Source organism: Arvicanthis niloticus, chromosome 6 (genome assembly GCF_011762505.2).
Source record: "Arvicanthis niloticus isolate mArvNil1 chromosome 6, mArvNil1.pat.X, whole genome shotgun sequence".
NCBI lineage: Eukaryota > Metazoa > Chordata > Mammalia > Rodentia > Muridae > Arvicanthis > Arvicanthis niloticus.
Genome location: NC_047663.1, coordinates 74,400,332 through 74,420,918, shown reverse-complemented (window position 1 = coordinate 74,420,918; position 20,587 = coordinate 74,400,332). Strand labels below are relative to the sequence as shown.

The following is a 20,587-nucleotide window of genomic DNA, read 5'->3' as shown; positions in this document are numbered from 1 at the left end:
CATCACCACGGCCATTGGCCACATGGTGGAGCCAGTGAGCAAATGTTGCCTTTTCCACAATAAGGAAACTCAGATTGGGGACCTATGTGGGATTAAACAGCATATATTATGTATCTGTGAGAAAGGCATCTGTGGGAAGGTGCCCACACCGATATATGATAATCAAAGTTAGTTCTGAGATGGTAGGATTCTCTGGGATTGGTTTTATCTATCTAATTTTCCCCTTAGATCTGTGAATTAATATATATAGTTGATACTTTCTTATATTAAAAAAACTCAAAACCCAATTGTTAGTATTGGAAGAGACCTTTATGGCGCACACATATGCAGCCCACTGCGGGTGGCAGCTTTCACTTTCCGTCTTTTCTGGTACAGGCTCTCTTTGTTGTTTGTCACTGTGCTCACCAGGCTGTCTGGTCCACAGCCATCCTATGTTGTTGTAGGGGCTCTGAGATTGCAGACGTGTGCCACCACTCCTGGCTTTGTGTTAGTGCTGCAGACCCTAACTAAACTGTTCCTCGGGCTTGCATGGTGACGTTTACCCACTGAGCCATCTCCCTAGCCCTCCCCCCCCTTTTTTTCCCATGAAACTCGGGCGGAGTCACACGGGGAAAGCGGGATTCGAACTGGAAGAGACAGAGAGCAAAGGGCACGGGCTCGCCCTCTGCAGGCGGCTACCTTAGCCGCTGTCCCTAGCCCTTTATGGCTTTTTTTTCTTCTCAGATTCCATTTACACTATTTTTGCAAAGATCATATATTATTACATAGTTATTCATGTTTAAACGGTATTAGGAGCAGGAGTATTCAGAACACCGTCTCTGGCTGTTGAAGGTGACATGGGATGAATCCTGTGCCGCAGATGAACAGTTATGTACCAGGCACCCCATTAATTATCTCAGTGAATGTTTCGACAGAAAACACTGTCATTACCTCCATTTAAAAGATGTCTGAATTATTTTTAATTGGCACAGTAATTGTAGATTTCTACGGGACACAGTGTAAACATGCAACACATGTATATAGTATATGATGGTCAGACGGGCTCCCTGGTGTATCTATCACCTCTGATTGCCTTTCTTCATATGGGGGTCATAACTATCATCAAACACAGGCACTCTACTGTGTGATAGAACATTATAAGTGATTCCTCCCACCTGGCTATTTTAAACCCATATTTTTTCTTAAATATTTGCTATTTAATAAAAGTACAGATACCCCAAGAAAAAGGAAGGAAGGAAACTCTCTCTCTTATCCGACTACCTCTGTGTCTGTTAACAATACTCTCTCTATCACTGCCTCCCTGCCCACTACTCCCATCCTTCTCAGGCATCGCTAGGTTTTAGGCCCTTTTTGCAAGTGAAAGAATCAAGGCACAGAGATACTGAGCATCCATCCTAGTCTGACTCTGAACCCACACTTCCAGCAAGGCACCCTCTTGCCTCTGGCAGTGTGTTCCCGTTACCCCATGCTGCCTGCTCTTGCCCAACCTCTTCTTACAGCTGCAGGGCTCTAGACCAGCCACAGAACTCACCTCGCTGTTGCTATAGCGAGCCAGCTCAGAGATGAAGCGGATATGATCATCCCGGATCTGAACCATCTGCTCACAGATGTTGTACTGGGGGCTGATGCTGCTCTGAGTGCATGTCCACCTGGGGAGAAAACCATAGGATTTGTGTATGGGTCCCGGCTCCAGGCGCCTTCTTGGGACAGGCTCCTTCTGCACACTAGCTGCTCCTGGTCCTCAGACAACATAGCTGGCTCCTCTGGGTGAAACCAAATGGTAAAGTGGCCACCTATGCCCCAGAGCCTGCTCTGTAGGCACCATGGCTAGAAAGGAAAGTCCTGTCTCTGCCTTCTCCAGTGTTTCTGGACACCAGTGCATGATACTCACCAGATAAGTGAGAAGGCCAAGAGCCAAGATCACAGCCTTTCTGTGGCCACAAAAGGGTAGAATCACAGCCAAGCAAAAACAAGGTGGGCAACCTCCCTGCCTTTCCCAACAAGGACCTGGCAATGTGGATGTACCCACAGTTAGAGACCTCCTATGATTCTGAGAGTATGGTTGGCATTTCCTCCCCACCCCTCCCTTCCTCTCTTTTTCCCTCTCTCCCTCCCTCCCTCCCTTCCTTCCTTTCTTCTTTCTGTCTTCCCCTTTTCTTCCCTCCTCTCCTTTCTTCTTTCTCTTATCTTCTTGAAAGATGTCATTAAGGAAAAAAAAACCACTCTGGATTGGAGAAAAAAAAAATGAAGAAAAAGCTTCACTCTCTGCCCCTCTTCCTTTGTCCAGAACTAGTGGCTCAATAAATCAAGAGAATGGGAAGCCAGTAGGCAGGTGAAGGGTTTGGACAGAACTTTGACTTAAAAGAAGATGCAAGCCGGGCAGTGGTGGCGCATGCCTTTAATCCCCACACTTGGGAAGCAGAGGCAGGTGGATTTCTGAGTTCAAGGCCAGCCTGGTCTAGAGAAACCCTGTCTCGAAAAAAACCAAAAAAAAAAAAAAAAAAGAAGAAGAAGAAGAAGAAGAAGACGAAAAGGGGCTTTCCTCAGGATTATGAGTAGTGAGCCTTCTTCTGGCTTAGACTCTGCTAACTTTTCACTTTGAGCTATTTGTCAAGGGGCACTTTTGCTCAAACTCCTGACTCTGTCTGATAAGTTGATATCTGTCCAACCAGCCTCTCTCTCTACAACTGGCAGACTCATCTCTGAGCTCCAGGTAGATATAAGTTATAGGTCCAGAGCCCCTTTGCAGGTATCTTAAGTTTATTTGAGACAGAGTCTAATGTAGCTGAGGCTGGCCTTGAGTTCCTGATCCTCCTGTCTTCAGCTCCTAACCACTAGGATCACAGGTGTCTGTGTCATACCCAGGCTCGGCTGGTGTCATTTTAATCCCAGCTATTAAAACTGGCTGCAGCAAGAGGATCACAAAGTCAAGGTAAGCCTAGGCTACAGACTGAGTTTACTTAATAAGTAATGACCCCAAATAAAAAGTAAGAAGAGACACAAGGCTGCAGTTTAGTAGTAGGGTGCTTGCCCAGCACAGGCAAGACCTCGGCTTTACTGGACAGAGCTGCAAAACTAAGAAAGACAGACCAAAGAGTGGCCAGGACTGATTCAGATGGATAAGCCATGGTCTCTTAGTTGTAGATAATACGCATGTAGACCTGACTTTGAGATTAGAGGGACCAAGGCTGGAGTCAGATCCACTACCCTCCCTCAAACACCCGCCCCTAAGAGCCACGAACTTACCCCCCAGGCCTTAGCATAGATTCTCTGGGACCATGGTTTATTAGATGACATAAGAAGAGGTTACCAGCCCAGGTCACAGGTAGAACCATCCAAGCCACACCATTAACCATGTACTTACTGCATAGTCACAAAACCTGAGCAGAGACCTGAACCAGGGTGATGACTGGTGCCATCAGTAGACTCCTGCTGTCCCACTGAGGGGAGGAAGGGTCACCACAGAGCAGGACAAGGGGTGTGGATGTGCTCTGAGCCCTTTAGAGCCTGGCAGCTAAGGGCTGGTGCAAAAGGGCTCAGAGCACCCAAGCTATTCCCCTCCTGGTACTGCGGGAATCCACCTGCCCAGGGCTCTGGGGAGGGAGGAGGGACTGAAGTGGTCCCTCAGCTCCCTGCCCAGGCTGGGCATCCTCACAGGAGCCAAGAGACATTACGGCAGGCACTCACTTGGACTTGTTCTCTTCATAGTGAGCACTGGTCTTAATGTATCTGGCCAGCTCTATCTGCATGTCGCCGAAAAGGGGCACCACCTGCAGCTGCTGCAAAGAAAGCAAACAGAGCATGTGAGATGGCTCCAGCAGGTGGCGCTGCTGTACCGTCGGGGTGGAAGGCTTCAGTGTGTACCTGGGGCCAGTAGCTTGAATTATTCCTAATGGGGTAGAGCCATGGGGTCCTGGCACCCAAAGGAATCCCAGCCAGCATACAGGCCCTTCCCATGCTCCAACCAACTGAATACTTCAAGCAATTGACACCAGAAAGCAAAGGGACTGATCCAGGGTCACATAGGTGAATAGAAAAAGAAGTGGAGGATGGTTAGCCCCCTCGTACAGGGTCCCTTCTATAGCTCAGAAGATTTCTGCTGCTCCAAACATGACTAGGAGCCAATGGCAGCAGGTTACTGTGGGGTGGCACCTGAGACTGTCCATCTGCTATCTATTAAAGTGCAGATACCCGGGGCATGTGGAGGGGAGGTTACTGTCTCCCTACATTTGTCTTTCCTGCAGTGGACACAGGACCAGAGGCTTTACAAATACTATCTCAGCAGAGCCTGGCTGTATAGGCCTGTAATTCCAGATATTCATGACACAAAGGCAAGAAGATCTTATGTTCACAGGCTCCATGGGCAATGCAGTGAGACTCCTCCTTAAAAAAAAAAAAAAAAAAACCCAGAGTAATACAGGACTGAATTCTCATGGGCAAGGCTCTGGGTTTAATTCTAAGTACTGCAAAACCCAGCCACCCAACCATCTACTGTCTCCATCCATACCAAACCAGATAGAGTCAATCCTGTCTCCCTCCCATGGTACTCACACAGAGATTAACACATAGGGAACTTAGTCTGTTCAGGAAATCAGACCAGATAGAGCAAAAGCCAGGATCAGAACCCTGGGCTCCAGGAGGCCTAGTCTATGACTTTCTCAAAGGTACTCAGTTAGAAGGCAGCAGAGCCAACTTCAACCCTGGCCCTGTGTAGGCTTGGTTCTACCTTCCTTCCTGCTGCCTGAAGGCAGACATAGCAGTTTCCCAACACGGGGCCTGTTTTCACCTGGGGCAGATCTGGAGAAAAGCTAACAAATCAAGCCACAAGACCCCTGTGACTCACATTTCTCCTTAAACCTCACCTAGTAGTATTTGTCACAACACAACTTCCCCTCAGGGCAGAGCTCACATCTGCAGGACCCAACATTACAGTCAAGTCAGAATGAGTGTTCAGTTCCAGACCTGACAGCTCCTTGTTCAAACTCCAAAGACTTAAACTTTATCTGCAAGTTTTTCTTAGAAAGTTTTGGGGCCAAATGGTCAGATCTCAGAGGTGCTTGAGGGGATGTACTTAAGCAGCATGCTGTGAGTGATCGTGCCTAAAAGGCACAGGCAAGTGGACTGTCATGGGCCCCAGAGTGGCTAAAAGGGCAAACATGAATCCACTTAGAATTCAGTGTTCCAGGGATGGAGAAATGGCTCAGCAGTTAAGAGCCCTCGCTGCTCTTTCAGAGGAGCAGGGTCTGATGCCTGGTACCCACGTGGCAGCTCACAACCATCCAATGCCCTCTTCCAGTCTCTGTGGGCACTGCCTACACATGGTGCAGACACAACATACACAAGATAAAAGTAAATCTTAAAAAAAAAAATCTAGTCTTTAGTCTTGCTTCCACGAGCTATAGGGTGTAATGAAAATTAACATAGGTTTTGTCTTCTAGGATGCAACTCTGTCTTTAGATGAAAGATTTTAGGAATGGGAAAAGGAGCAAGCAGGAAGACTTACAAGGCCTCCGGTGGAATCCCAGCCGAGTCCCGAGGCTGGGCTGGGCATCACCCACATCCAGTGGACCCTACTTTAGTGAGAGCAGCTAGGGCCTGCACTTTTCACTTCCTTTTCCCTGAGGATCTTTAGATGCCTACGACCATCTCCACAGCTTTCTGGCTAATTCCATCCTTTCCTTCCATCAGGGACCTAGGCTCTAGTAATCCTGTCCCCCTGCCCGGCCCCGGCCCCAATTACTAACCTTAAAAAACTTATCAATTTTGCTAAGGTTGATTCTCTTCTTGGCATCCAGTTTGTAAATGTTACTGACATTTCCATCCATCAGATAGAGACCAAAGCCCATCACCTAGAAAGAGAAAGGGGACCAAGTACAAAACTCTCATCACACCTCTGGGCGGCTAAAGAACATGGGGGCCTGTGATGCATTTGTGCACACGTGTGCAAGCATGCACAAATTCACGGGCATCTTACAGAGACGCACGTGCTATTTCAAAACCATAACACATCTCCAAATGAAAACAGAAAACACGTGCCCAGTTTCAACAAGAAATTTAGTATATTATTACAGCAGCCACTCAGCCGGCAGCTGCGGTTAGGGTTTAACAAGTATGGTGTTGATTCTAAAGATGGGGAATCAGAGGCATAGAGAGGCCAGAAGACTTACTGGAACCACACACACACATCTGCAGAGCGTTTAGCCCAGAATCTCCATCCAAATATGTGCTTATAGATCCTCTGATACAGAAAGGACTTTGCTGTTTCCCAGAGGTGTGGAGAGACCAACGCTGGACTAATGATAAATGACCATAAAATTCCCCCCAAAACAACAATGTAAAGGCTGCTGAGGTGTCACGGCATGGTTGTTAAAGAGCAGACCTCCACCAGAAGATGCTGACACTCTTGATCTGTCAGCCCACTTGCCAGTCCCTTTAGGTAAAAGAGCAGCAACAGGGACGCAGCCAGCTGCGGAGGCACAGGAAGTCACTCCACGCTCTGCCTTTACTTCTCATGGGGGCTGTGGCTAACAGAAGAAGCAGAGGATGCCTGTGAGAGCTGCTTCCTGCCTGGTGCATCCTGTCCTGCAGCAACAGCACCACACTGTCCTATAAGGGCTTCCAGCACCCCCTGGTAGCATCTGAGCTCACTAACCAACTGCAAAGAGCCAGGCAACAGCTCAGAACAGTGTTGGAGGCCTGAAGAGAGGGAAGCAGGTCTGTGCAGACCTTCAAGGTTGGTGAGAGAGGAAGGCCCGAGAACCTGAAGTCATCCAAACCTGTTTGGAGATGGAGTGTAGTAAGGCAGCCTGGGAAGCATCAGACTTGGGCATAACTGCCGTGAGCACCCATGTTTGGCACTGGGGAGGAGAGGCAGTTAAAGGTGGGGCAACTTTTGCTGGTTTCTGATAGCCCACGGAAGCTGGAGTGAGTGTGTCACAAAAGCCACACTGCCCTGTGCTATGGTTTCAATATGTTTCATTCCCCTGAACTCAGGCAAAGCATTTAAGCCCCAAAGTCACAGGGCAATGGCATTAAGAGGATGAGACCTGATGGGTGTGGTAGCCTACACCTGTAACCCAAACATCTGGGAGGCTGAGGATGGGTACTGAGAATACAAGGCCAGCCTGGGCTACAGAGAGAATGTCTCAAAAATGAAATATATAAATAATGAATAAAAAAGCTTGAAACTTAACCTCATAGTTATTTAAAGATGAGGCCTCTTGGAACAGAATTGGATGAGATCTTTAGAGCCCCATGACGGTATACTGGTGGTTGTACACAGAGACACACAATAGTTCCATCATGGGGTGTCCCCAAAGAACCCCAATATCACTTTCAGTCTCCAACATTGTGGGCTAATGGCCCAGTTAGTGACATGCTTGTGGCACAAGTCTAAGACCCGAGAGTTTGATCTCTAGCACCCATGTAAAAACTGGTAATGGTGGTGCATGTGTGTAACCCCTATGCTGGAGAAGGAGCGTCAAGCCAATTCCTGGGCCTGCTGGCCGGTCAGCTATCCAGGCCTAACGGGTGAGCCCCAGATCCCAGTGAGAGACAGGATGTCAGAAAAGAAGACGTGGCTGGAGCGATGACTCAGTGGTTAAGAACAGTTTACTGCCCTTGTGGAGAACCTGAATTCGGTTCCCAGCACCCATGCTGGGCAGCTCACAATAGCCCATAACTCTAGTCTAGGATTTCTGACAGTTCTGGCCTTTAAGGATATCTGTACTTATGTGCACACACCCATACATGCATATTTAAAGTAATAAAAATAAGTCTTTAGAAAAGAAGATGGACGGCTCCTGAAGAATTACACTGTTGGTCTATACACACACACACACACACACACACACACACACACACACACACACACACGCGCGCGCCTGCAGGAAGCAGTGTGAGGAGGGGAAGTTTTACCTTGAGGAGCATGTGTTTCTCACTGGGTGTCAGGTACATCTTATTCTCATAGTAATCAACACAAATGTTGACAATGTCTGCCAGCAGCTCCTCATAGCCCGGGATCACTTCCAGTTGCTGGTGAAGACACTAAACAACAGCGCCACCTACTGGTTAGGTAGAGCAAACATCTTCCTGTTCCACCCAGAAGGCCCAAGAGCTGCTTTGATGAGTTATTTTGATCCCTACTGAGGTTCCAGGAGAGGGAGCTTTCCTGCCAGCAGGTGCTGACACCTGACTCCTCTTGGATGCGAGGCCTTGGCTGGTTGTCACTGCTTACCTCTCACAGCAGGAACCTAACCCTTTGAGTCTCCCACACTAACTCTGAGGGTTGAGTGTAAGCACTCTTGGGCAGCCCAGCTTTATAGTGACTGCGCCTGCACTAATTGTGTTTTAGTTTTGAGGGTCTCTATGAGGTTTCTTCAGACAAAGGCAGGGGGAAGACCCACCCAGGGAAGGGTAGCGATAAGTGGGGATCTGTTACTTGGAAAGATCCAGGAGCATCAAAACAGTTAAGGAAGGTTTCTCTGTATCCCTTTCTCCCTGTAGAGACAAACTGATCTACTACAGGATACTTGTCAATAGAATTGGGGGAACTCTCTACAGACAGCAGGGGCTGAGACTCCATATCCTTCTCCAGTGACAAAGAAAGGCCCTACAACAGCCAGGCCTTTGGGATGTCTTGGAAACAACACGGTCCTTCTTGTGCTGGCCTGGGTCCTGCAGACACTCTCGTTGTTACTGAACTGTCAGAGAGATAGGTCCAGCTATGACAGTCATAATGGAAGAGGAGAGGCCGAGTGGATACACCCTGGCAAACTGGTGGTAGTAATTATAACTGTGCCTTCCCAGTCTCTTGGTCATGTTCTGAGGGCTTTGTGTACCCACCTCATTTATTTTCCAAGCTAGTCCTGTGAGATATATTCTCATAATAGTCTCAAAATAATATACCCACCTTATGGATGGGTAAACTGAATCTCTGACTTTGCCCAAAGTGTGATAATGGATCTATGGTAAGGCTTGTTCTCAACCTAGAGCCTGATGTGGGGCTCACAGCCCTGTCTGGGAAGCTTCCAGAGAACCAGAAAGGGGGAAGTCACTGGCTGTAGCTTTACTCTCATGAAAGGCAGTGGAGACAAATGTGGATTGAGCTTGTATGCTGTCCCTTGGAGTCCTCTGAGCCCTGGGTCCTAGTATTGCTTCCTGGGGATTCCAGACAGGGAACTTGTCCTCACCTGCGTGATCCTGTTGTGATTGGCCAGGAACATGGACAGGTTCTGAGATTCCTGGATGGACTGGGGGTCCGCCATCTTTCTTAGGAACTGGGCCGCTCTGAAACACAGAGAAGGAACCGATAATGGTGCACAGGTGTCTGCTCCCACTCAGCCAACAAGAGACACTATCCTAATGTCACGAGGCTCTGAACACTGCAGGTGATCCCAAGGTCAAAGGAAAATGTGTTTGGTAGGCCTTTCTCCCAGGCCTTTTACACCCTCATGACAGCTGCTGGGCATTAAAGGGCATGAAACCAGAAACAAAAACCCACTGGAATCTCAGGGCATTTAATGGAAACCAGGCAGGAATGATGAGACAAGAAGTGGGGGCAGTGTCTTGAGCCTGGTCAGGACCTCCAGGGGAGATGCACAGTGAGTCCGGTAGAACTGAATCACAGCCAGGAAGCTTCGTTTATGTCATGTGTTCTGTTCATTATAGGAAAATCTCAGCATCCTATTTTTGGGTTGGTTTGTAGTCTCAGGGATTGGGCCCAGGGCATTGTGTATGCTGAGAAAGCACTTGACCTCTGGGCTATGTCCCCAACCTTGTTACTATTTTTCATTTTTGACATAGGGTCCTGCTAAGTTTATTAGGGTGGCCTCGAACTCACTCCATAGCCTAAGCCTTGAACTGATGAAAACTACCAAGGATTTCAGTCCTTTGCTGCTAGGCCCAGCTGATGATTCTCCTGCCACAGCTTTCCGAGTAGCATGGATCACAGATCTGGCTTTCCCTCAACATTCTCACGCACAGTGTTGCATGGCAACATGGAAGCCTCGAACCAAAGTGGACGGGAGATGGAGAGAAACAGAGAACTGGGCTTAACTGTGTCCCAACTTAGCCCAGCAAGGCACAGCCTGTGTCACAATAACTTGTGAGAACAGAAGCAGCATGCCTGCCTGGTTCAGGACACAGATGTTGGCTGTGGTCATGATGGAAGTGGCGGGCTGTAACAGGAAGTATATGGGGAAGGATGCCATGCTGGTGGCCATCTGTGATATGTTGAGTTGACCTTTAGATGGGCTCTAACTCTTGGGCAACCCAGATTTCACGTCTGCTCCCCTCCTTTCTGTAGATAGGGATTAAGTCCTTCTTTGCCAGTGAGATGGCCAACCCTTCCAGGAGGTATAGACAGACACGGGTTCTCATGTGAGCCTCAACCAACTCCCTGGGGATCTGACAGTTTGTAGTGTTCCCTGTCTTTGAGTGGCTATATCCTGGCTTCTGGAGATGAATAACCACCTCCCAATCCCAGCCCTTTTTTCAATGACATGGCCCCCTAATTCTGTCATCCACTCAGATCACCTCCACCTGACTCAGTGTCTGACGGAGGGATTAGCAAGCTGGATTGATAAGCAATCTTGGCCGGGATTTTTCAAATGCATGAGGAAGGAGGTGCTCTTTTCCGGAAAGCTGGGGTTATGCTATGGGCTGACTGGAAGCCATTGCAGTGTCCTGCGTGAGAAAAGACACCATGGAGACGCAGGCCTGGCAGAGAGGCAGAGAGAGAGATCCAGCCAAATGCGGCCACCAGGGTAAATGGGGGGGGGGAGGGTGTATTCGTGGGCTTTGCAATTCTGGAACATAAGCAGTAGCTTCTGTTTCTCACAGAAAACAACAATGCAATGCCCAATGATAATCTTTTTGCCTTGAGGGTGGCATGGCAGAAATTGCTTCTGTCCCCTAGATGGGGGAAGTGAGGACCAGATTTCATCTCAGGACATCAAGCCTGGCCAAGCAACATCACTCTTCTGAAGCCCCAGCTTGGAAGTGTCTTCCTCAGATCACCCTGACACAACATCTGAGGAAAGCTACTCTATTATTAGGGAGTAAGTCTGTGAGAAGAGTCCGGGGAGCAGGGAGGGGTCTGACCTCTTGTAGGCAGAGTGGTCGTTCTTGACACTGCACTTCATGTTCTTTAGCTCGTCCAAGACCGCGAACATGTTGATGAACTTGCCCAGGGTCAACAGGTAGGCCTCAGAGACAAAGTCCTTCCTGCGCTCGGCATGGCACAGACGCTTCACCTCGCTACAGAAGCGCTCAATGGCCTTGCGCTGGGGACAGAGAAACAGTGTAAGGGCTCATCCACCACGCCAGGCAGTCTTTCTCTGAGATATCCCCATTTCCAAAGCTAATCGTGATAGCGTGCTAGGACCCGTTCCAAGTGAGTTTACCTTATGAATTCGTCCAAAACACATTTGCTAAGAAGCACTGTGCCCCCAGTGTGTGAAATGCCAGGAGGGACAGAGGCGCATCCAACAAGCAACTGATTATTGAGCATCTACTATATACCCATGCAACCACTGTAAAGACTGAGGTCAAGCAGAAATCAAGACAAGAAGAAAAAAACTGTTCTAAGGATCATATATGCCAATTAAGTAATAGAAAACAAAATAAATTCTTAGTGGCAGAATTTCATACTTGGTACAGCAGGAAATGAAGAAGGGATGGAGGTTGGGAAGGGCTCACAAGGATTGTTCCTCTAGGGAGAAAGACTGAAACCAACAAGAAATGACCTTTTAGGGAAATAATCTGAAAGAGAAGGAGAAAGCTAGGGGCAGGGGAAGGAAGGATGCATGAGCTGTCCGCAAAGGCCTCGAGGCTGCCAGAGGCCTAAGGAATCATGGGGCTAGCTTCAGCTGTAATGAGTGCAGGGAAGGAGCAAAGTCAACAATGGAGGGACTTCTGCTCTTAGAGGCTCTCATGAGGGCACATGTGTGTGTGGTATGACCTGTATTGTACATGTATGTAGTATGGCTTGTATTGTACAGTGGTGGTGTGGCCTGTATCATACAGTGGTGGTGTGGCTTCTTGAATCATACAGTGGTAGTGTGGCCTCAATCATACAGTGGTTGCGGAGCTGACAGCAGACTGCAGGGCGGTTAGGAAACTTGCACACCTAGGGTGGAGTCACTAAGTGACCCAGGGATCCACTTTGCCAACTTTGCTGTCTACTGCTGTGATAAACAACACCGTGACCAAAAGCAACTTGGGAAAGAAAAGATTTATTTCATTTCACAGCTTACAGTCCACCCTGAAGGAAGTCGGGACAGGAACTCAAGACAAGAACACAGAGGCAGGAACTGAAGCAGAGACCATGGAGGGCCCACAGCTTGATCAGTCTGCTTCTTAGACAATCTAGGACCACATGCCCAGGAGTGGTGCAGCCCACAGTGAGCTGGGTCCTCCCACACCAATCATTAATCAAGAAAATGCCCGCACAGACTTGTCTACAGGTCAATCAATAGAGAAATCTCATCAGTTAATGAATTTTTTCCCATGATTCCAGCTCATGTAAAGTTGGCAAAACCCTAACTAGTTCACGACCCAAGAGAAACAGAAGAGCCTGTAATGACAATGACACAGAAGTTCTTACATGTGTCCAGCTTTCATTCCTAACAGACCCGAAGGGAAAAACACCCACATCCATCACCTGGTAAATGGATGAATGAAATATGGTGTTATGTGTGTGCACAGTGACATGGTGTCCTGTCATCAAACAAACCAAATAACCAATTTATGGTACAGATGACACTCAAAAACACCCTGCCAACTGCAAGAGGCCAGGCATGAAACATCATGTCCTGTATAACTTCATTTGTAGGGAAATGTCCAAACAGGAAATCCACAGGGATAAAAAGTTTAGTAGTTGCCTAAATCTGAAGGAGAGGGTGTTGGGGTAGTATGGGGTGATGGCTCAGGAGATTTCTTTCAGAGGGGTGAAAACATTCTAGAATAGATTATGCGACAAACACCCAGCTCTGTGAAGATGCTAGAGCATGCTGGGCTGTCACTCTACCTGGGGGATTCACAAGAGTAAATATGGCATGTCAAAAAATCTGTCACCTGGCTGTGTGTGTTGTGGGGAGGAGTTCAAAAGCAAGAAGGGGCAACAGTAGTAATGGAGGGGGAGTGAGCGATAGAAAAGGAGGAGAGAAAGGAGGAGGAAGGGGAGGAAGAGGAGAAGGAGGAAGAAGAGGAGGAAGAAGAAGAGGAGGAGGAAGAAGACGAAGATGAAGAAGACAAAGACAAAGATGAAGATGAAGACAAAGAAGAAGAAGGAGGAGGAGGAACAAACACAGGGAGGGAGGTGCATGGAGAAGAAGATCTGTGTGTAGATGTGAGTTTCATTCCACTTCCAAGACCTACCACGCCCAACTGTCCGCTCCTCTCCCTCAAGGACCAGCAAGACATAGCCAGTCCAGTGAGGTTTTCTGCCATGATGGAACTGTTCACCACCAGCAATGGTGTAATGGTTACTCTCTCCTTTCAACTTGATGGGATTTAGACTCGCCATGGAAACATACCCCTGGGAGTGTCCATAAATTATGTCTCTGGAAAGGTCTAGTTGAACAGGGAGGGCTTCCCTGAATGTGTGGGTGGTATGGCGTGACCCCATGTACATGGGGCCCAGAGTGAGTCAACAGGAGAAACTGAGCAGAGCACCAACTTTCACCTCCCCCTCCTTTCTGACCTGGGCACAACCTGACCCTACCTCATACTCCTGTCAACACGCTTACATCGCCATGATGGACTGTACCTTTAAACTGTGAGCCAAGTGTGCCTGCCCTTCCTTGAGATTCCTGAAGATGCTTCATTAGTCATTAGAGTAACTCATGTGGATGGCCATGGTGCTGCTGAGGAGTTTCACTGTTAACTACTGTTTCTATGCTTAGTCAGTGGCCACAGTGCGAGGCACATGGCTGTGAATCAACCCAGATCCTTCCTTCCACATGCACCTCTTTTGGGGAAGCCCTTCATTTCCCACCTAGTTTCTGATGGCTCTTCTCTCTTGGATCTGCTTCCCAATAGAGACTTTAGGCTCTGGGAAGTCAGGTCGTCTATGATACTAACCACAGCTGTGAAACACTTGAAGCTACCGTAGGGCCCTGCTGGGCTCCTACAGAGAGTTCATCTTTTCACCACCCTGAGAGGCAGGATTCAAGTCCCTGTGCTGTGGTGTGTGTGTGTGTGTGTGTGTGTGTGTGTATGTGCACGTGTGTGTGTGTATGTATATGTGTGCATGTGTGTGAAGTGAGTCACACACAAAGAACAGCAGCGCTGGCTTTTGACCAAGCATTGCTCCTTACCCAGGCCGAGGCACCTCCCGAGTACAGACCCAGCTCTTGCCTAGATGCTGACTACAGGGTGGACCCTGGTCAGTGTCAGCACTCTATGAATGGAACACATGTAGGGTGTGGGTCGTACACGCTCTGCCACCCACTGTGGGGCACAGACTGGCTTTGAAGTGTTCCTGCTACCCTCACAGTTGCCAGTGAGACCCCAGGAAGCGACTGGCTGCTCACCCCTCCTGTCCTTTCACGATACCGCCTAGCTTTCCCTGTCACTGTGGAGGCTCCTGGCCCTCTCTTATGTTCTTCCTCCTCTATAAATGACTCTTCCAGAGTTCCCGACTGGAGCTCTCCATGCTCCTCTATCCCAGCCTCTTCCCACCTCCATCTCCCAAGCATTTCCTACCTAGAGGCCAGATGTCCTAAAAACTCATGTCATCACACACACCATCCAATCCAAAGCTCCAGGCTCACAATGTCCATCCCATGAGTCCCTCTCCCCCTCCAGCCTCCCCTTGGACCATTTCCTTGCTTTTACTATTCTACAGCTCACTCCCTTCCTTCCCTTCATCTCTTGAACACACTGATCCCTACAGGCCTTGGGGCTTTGCAGGACCGTCTTCCTGGAGCCTCATGACCGTCACATTCCTGCCTCTTGTCACCCAGGCTGTAGCTACATGCCATCATCCCTAAAGCAGCAACTACCTGTAGATACTCTGCAACCTACAACTGTCGTAAATCGTATTTTACTCGATGCCCTTACCATGTCCTAAAAGCTAGTGTGTATTTTTGTCTCTCTGTGCTCCAAGCACACACAATCCCACTAGGACACATCCTCTGCGGTGGCAGGAACACCTGTTGGCTTGGCTCACCCACAGGGGTGTAGGTGGCTCTCAAAAATATTAGCTGGACAAAAACAAAATGACACGGCACTGAAGTCTAGGATGCTTCACGAGCCTTCTGCTGTGGACCCGCCCACGGCCCACTCACCTGAAAGTACATGAACTTCATGAGCTTGGTGACCTCTGGCTCCAGCACCTCCACCGTCTTCTCATAGATCTCCACCCTATTAGGCTGCTCGTTGCACTTGACCTGTGAAAGCGAGAGGCAGCTTCATCACCCGGGCTCCCAGCTGCGGGCTCACGAGCATGGCTCGCGTGGCATCTTGTTGTCGGTGACAATGGATAGGGTCACCCTAGTGAGAGGGAGCTGTCGGAGACTGACAGGCCCCACAGGTGCTCCCTGGAGACTGGCTGCAGTAAAGGAGCCAGCTGACCCTAACACCAGGCCCTGTTCCTATTCCTGCTGGCCTGTGCCTTCACAGTTGGCTATACATGTGTCCATGGAGATCTGTAATGTCTTCTCCCCTTATCCTGATGCACACGACCACGAACCAGTCTGCCCTTGGTATGTTGTATGCTTGGAGCAGAGCTTCCCAGCCGTAACCATGGTAATGATGGATAACCCTAAGCTGTGTCCTCCAGGGACTCATTTTCTCTGCTCAGTACTTTTAGCCAGCATGTACCCTTAGTACCACACGCCACGTGTTCTGTGAACACGCATGCACCAAGCTTGCTAATGTGTGACAGTGAGAGTGAGCCAATGACAGGTTTTTTTTTTTTTTAATTAGTGACTCACTAGGTAGCCCATGCTGGCCTGAAACTAAAGATCCTCCTGCCTCCTCCTCTTCCTCCTAGGTGCTGGGATTACTGGTGAGTACCACATCCACTGGACAAGGATAATCTTTTATGGTTGTCAGTGTCTAGATAATTGCCATCGGGTCATTAAATGGACAAAGTGATACGATCATATACATTCATATACATATACCACTGCAAACATTAGAAGGGCTAAGGTGACTCTCTGGAATGACTACGAAAAGGTACTACCACACCTGACAGGCAAAGAGGCCATGAAACAGTTAAGTATGATTTGATACCTAATTAATTAACTAATTAATTAATTTTACACTCCTGAGGGAAAGAATCCAGATCTCGGGTTCCAAGACCTGGAGTATGTTAGTAATGCTTTACCACTGAGGCACAGCTCCAGTTTGGTACCTTTCTCCAGAAAAACAAAATTCTGAGGCTGGCCAGATGACAGTTCAGTGGAGAAAGGCACTTGCTTTCAAATCTGATTACCTAAATGGGGGTAAACCAATTTCTACAGATTATCCTCTGTCACTGACATATGTATGCCATGGTACATACATACCTTCCCCAGAGAGAGAATAAATAAAGGCAATAAAAATTTTTAAGACAATCAACTGTTTATGAAAAACAAAACCAGGCTTAGAAAATGTTAAAAGTACAAAAAAAAAAAAATAATAACAGCTGCCCCTAAATATGAGGGCTAAGAGGAAGAAAGAAGGGTGCCTCTGTTTACTTGATGTGCATGTGGTTTGTTGATTTTGCTCCAATGGAATCCACTAGCTATGCAAAAATGTCAATGATAATAAAGCTATCTGTATTTTCAAACAAGCCCAAGACAGTGTAAAAAATGAGAAACAATATGGATTTGTGGTAATGATACGGATTTATAAAATATGTTTGTGCCAAAAAAAGAAAGAAAAAAAAAGAAAGACCCAGAACCATCTGAAGCAGAGGGTTTAGGTGAAGAAGTGAGGAGATACCATGTTTGCTACCTTACATCCTTTGCAACAGCCTGGGTGGCAAGAGATATCTACTGCTTTTAAAATAAAATACTGTGCACAGTATGTATTGGGAAACTGTTTTTAAGACCCTGTGCGTGGACCTTGTCAGTAGCATTACAGGATGTCCTTTGGGTCAGAGGCCCAGTTTTACTTCCTGCCACCTGGGGAACTCAGCCCTCTGGTTTAGGTTCAGGTTGGAGGGGCACTGCAGAGGCAGTGACACCTCCTTGAAGGGAAAGGGAGGCCCAGCAAGGATGATCTCACCTGAGGGATGGCCCGGGAACAGCTGCGCCAGGTATACAGCATGACTGCATAGTCGTGGCCCTCCTCCAGCATTTCATTCTGAAATGGCAAAGCACATTCATTGGGGAAATTAACACTAGGGCCATGGACTTCTCCAGACTCTCATCTGCACCACCCAGGATGTGGACTGTGGCAGGCAACAGCAGCATCACCCGGGGGCTTGCTGACAAGTCTGTCTGAGCCTAGGAATAAGAACCTATATTCCATCAAAGTCCCGAGGTAAGTCACATGCACCTTACATCTTAGAATATCTGATCCAATAGGAACTTCAGTGAAAACCAGATGAAAGGCCACACATTCTACGATTCCTTTGGACAAAATACCCACAAGAGGTACAGCCTTACGGACAGACTGCAGTTCATGGGAACACGAAGGAAGAGGACCTGGGTTGACTGCTAATATTCTAGGGCGTCTGTATGGGGTAATAAAATTAGATGATGGTGACAGCTGTATAATACTGTGAAGATGATCAAAACATAGACGCATATATTTTAAACGGTTTCCAGTTATGGAAATGATACATCAAAGAGTAATAGGAGAAAGGAAGTAGCATTATGCTTCCTCTCCTTGTAAATATATCTGGGGAAAATGAACTTTAAAATTTAAATCTATTATCTATTTATCATTATCTACTTTATAATATATATTTTTAGGGCAGAATCCAATTTAATTTGGAGTTTGCTACTTGTTATGAGTCTGTTAGACAGCAATGGCTTCCATTCTTAATTAAGAAGTCGGTAACATGCTGTCCCTGAGATCGGAAACAACCGAGACCAGCCCATGGGCTGCCTGCTTTCTCTTCTGTTTGGGCACACATGTCTGAAAGAGGAACTGACAGGAATGTAAGGAACACGTGGCTATTCTCAGCCCCCAAGTGCCCTCAGCACACATAATTTCATTCAGTTAAAACAAAGGCTGCAGCAAGCATCTTCAGGTCCCAGGCTCTGTGTCAGAAACAGAACTGAGAACCAAGATATGTACTCTGCCCTCTGGATAGCTCAGCCATGGTTGTTACATAACAAGCCCAGAATACAGAAGTCAAGATGTTGTGGTGGAAAGAGCTCTGGATGGGGCCTTGGGAACCTTGAGTTATTGGTTCTTCTTAGGGCCATCTTTTATATATGTATAATATATATATATATATATATATATATATATATATATATATGTATATATATGATACATATGCATATTGTATATAGGTATATATTGTATATATATGATATAATATATTGTATATTGATATATAATATATATTATATATATATTCTAGAGATACGTATTTCTAGGCAGCTATGGATGACCTTGAACTTCTGATCTTCCCATCTCTACTTCTCAAGTGCTAAGGTTATATCATTTACCACTACACCTGGCTTATGTGGGTGTTAGGGACCAAACTTAGGGCTTTGTGAATGCTACGTGAGCAATCTATCTACCAAGCCAGTAAGTTTATGCCATTTGTCACAGCAGCATTCGAAAACAAATAGAGTCATGTCTAGAGCCAGCCTGTCCTTCAGATTTGACTGAGCCTATAGCCTGGTATTTCTGATATACTTCAGTCTGGTTCTGGTTCCCCCAATCCCAAAGAATCATTATGCCAGCTGGAGTTGACGTCTGGCTTCACTCATGTATGCGATCATTGCAGCTGTCCCCTAAATCCCTGCCTCCACCCTTTCATGCCTCCAGTAACACTCATTTTGAGACTCTCGTCCAGTGTATGGGTTCCACTCACTCTTCTTTATAGCTCGTTCCAAGAGCAATTATGGACAAAGCATCACGAAACCAGAGTTTGGCTCCTTCTTTTCCATGACTGAAAATTATCCACTGCTATCTATCTATATTTATTTACTTATTTTGTTTGTTTGTGATAGGGTCTCTAGTCCAAGCTTGCTTCGAGCTTCCTATGTAGCTGAGAAAGTGATCCTGAACTCTGGATCCTCCTGCCTCCACCTCCCCACAGTCGGGATTACAAGCATCTGCCAGGCCACACCCAGCTTATGTGGTGCTGGAGATTTGATGCATACAAGCCAGGGCTTTGAGTGTTCCAGACAGGCACGCTGACAACTGAGCCTCACCTCCAGCCTCCCATCTGTCCTGTGATGAAAGGAATGGGAGTCCTCAGCCACAGGCTCCCTGCACGTCATTCATACTTGAGACTGTGACTCTGTTTCTAGGTGGCCCTTTTAAAAGGAGGATGAAGCTCAGAGGACATCATGAGCAGACTCTCACTCAATCTGACTGTCATCCTTATAAAGAGAGGAAACTTGGGTACACATAGAGACATCTGACACCCAGAAGTTTGTGAGAAATCAGCCGGAGTAGCCAGAGAAACATCAGGAGAGAGCAGCCCTGTTGACACCTGGTCCAGGAATCACATCCTCCAGGGTTGTGGAAACACCCACCATCCAAACAGCTTAGGTATCAAATATCCATGAATAGACCTCGTTCTCCATAAATGCTGTTTACATACAGTACCACACACAGACACACACTAATTTTGGGCAGTCTGAGAATTCTGTCTTTGCTCCTGTTGATGTTCATGTGCTAGCCCCCTCCCCATCTCATCTCTGACTGCTCCAACCTTCTGTGGGATGGAGAGAACCACAGAAAGAGGTCAGGACTGTTCCCATGTTCATGCAAGGACTTACTAGCTGTAAAACCATGAGCAACTCGCTTATTAATTTCTCCAGACCTCAGTCTTCTCATCTTTACAATGGGTATAATGATCCCTTTGCAAGCCCCGGGGTTATTATGAGGCGCTGATGCTATCACACAGCAGACTGCCCTCCCTACATTTCAAAGAGCAGTGTGCACAACACATGCTATCATTACCCTCTTACAAGGATGTACTAAAAGGTGACTTCCTCTATCAAGCTTCCGCTGGCCTTCTGAAGGCCCCTTGAAAAGCTGTACTCCAAACATTTATCACAATGTGGAGCATTTATACAGTTTTATATTTGCCTGTAAAAAACAGTCCAGAGGGCCAAGCTTTTTCACCAGAGTCCTAAGTTTAGAACTGTCCCACCTATCAGCTGTGAGACCCGGAGTCGATTACTTAACAGTTGAAAGGCTCTGGTGTTGGCCAGCTGAGGTATTGGGGCCGCCAATGACCTACCTCACAGGGTCTGTGTGAGGATTAAATGAGACAATGAACCTGAAATGTCTGCACAGAAAGGGTGTTAGGTTGGCTTGCCTCTCTCCCACTTGACTCTCTGAGAACTGAGACCGGCCCCACACTAACTCTAGAATCGGCTCATAGCATGCACACAATGCGTAACAAATGAGTTGGGTTTGTAGAACGTATCCCACACAGTGAGAACGGTCCAGG

At 47.4% G+C, this 20,587-nt stretch overlaps 1 protein-coding gene across 6 annotated transcripts in view; it reads right to left on the bottom strand.

The window, feature by feature from the left end:
* Cyfip2 (cytoplasmic FMR1 interacting protein 2) overlaps window positions 1-20,587 on the bottom strand; it is a 117,527-nt gene that overhangs the window by 75,648 nt on the left and 21,292 nt on the right. For all 6 annotated transcript variants that reach the window (XM_034504569.2, XM_034504571.2, XM_076937002.1 and 3 more), the window contains 8 exons: window positions 17,221-17,298; window positions 15,294-15,395; window positions 11,104-11,285; window positions 9,192-9,288; window positions 7,918-8,046; window positions 5,745-5,849; window positions 3,688-3,779; window positions 1,532-1,649 (listed from right to left, as the gene is read on the bottom strand). In XM_034504569.2, coding sequence (XP_034360460.1) covers window positions 1,532-1,649; window positions 3,688-3,779; window positions 5,745-5,849; window positions 7,918-8,046; window positions 9,192-9,288; window positions 11,104-11,285; window positions 15,294-15,395; window positions 17,221-17,298 — 903 coding nt within the window. The remainder of the gene's footprint in view (window positions 1-1,531; window positions 1,650-3,687; window positions 3,780-5,744; window positions 5,850-7,917; window positions 8,047-9,191; window positions 9,289-11,103; window positions 11,286-15,293; window positions 15,396-17,220; window positions 17,299-20,587) is intronic.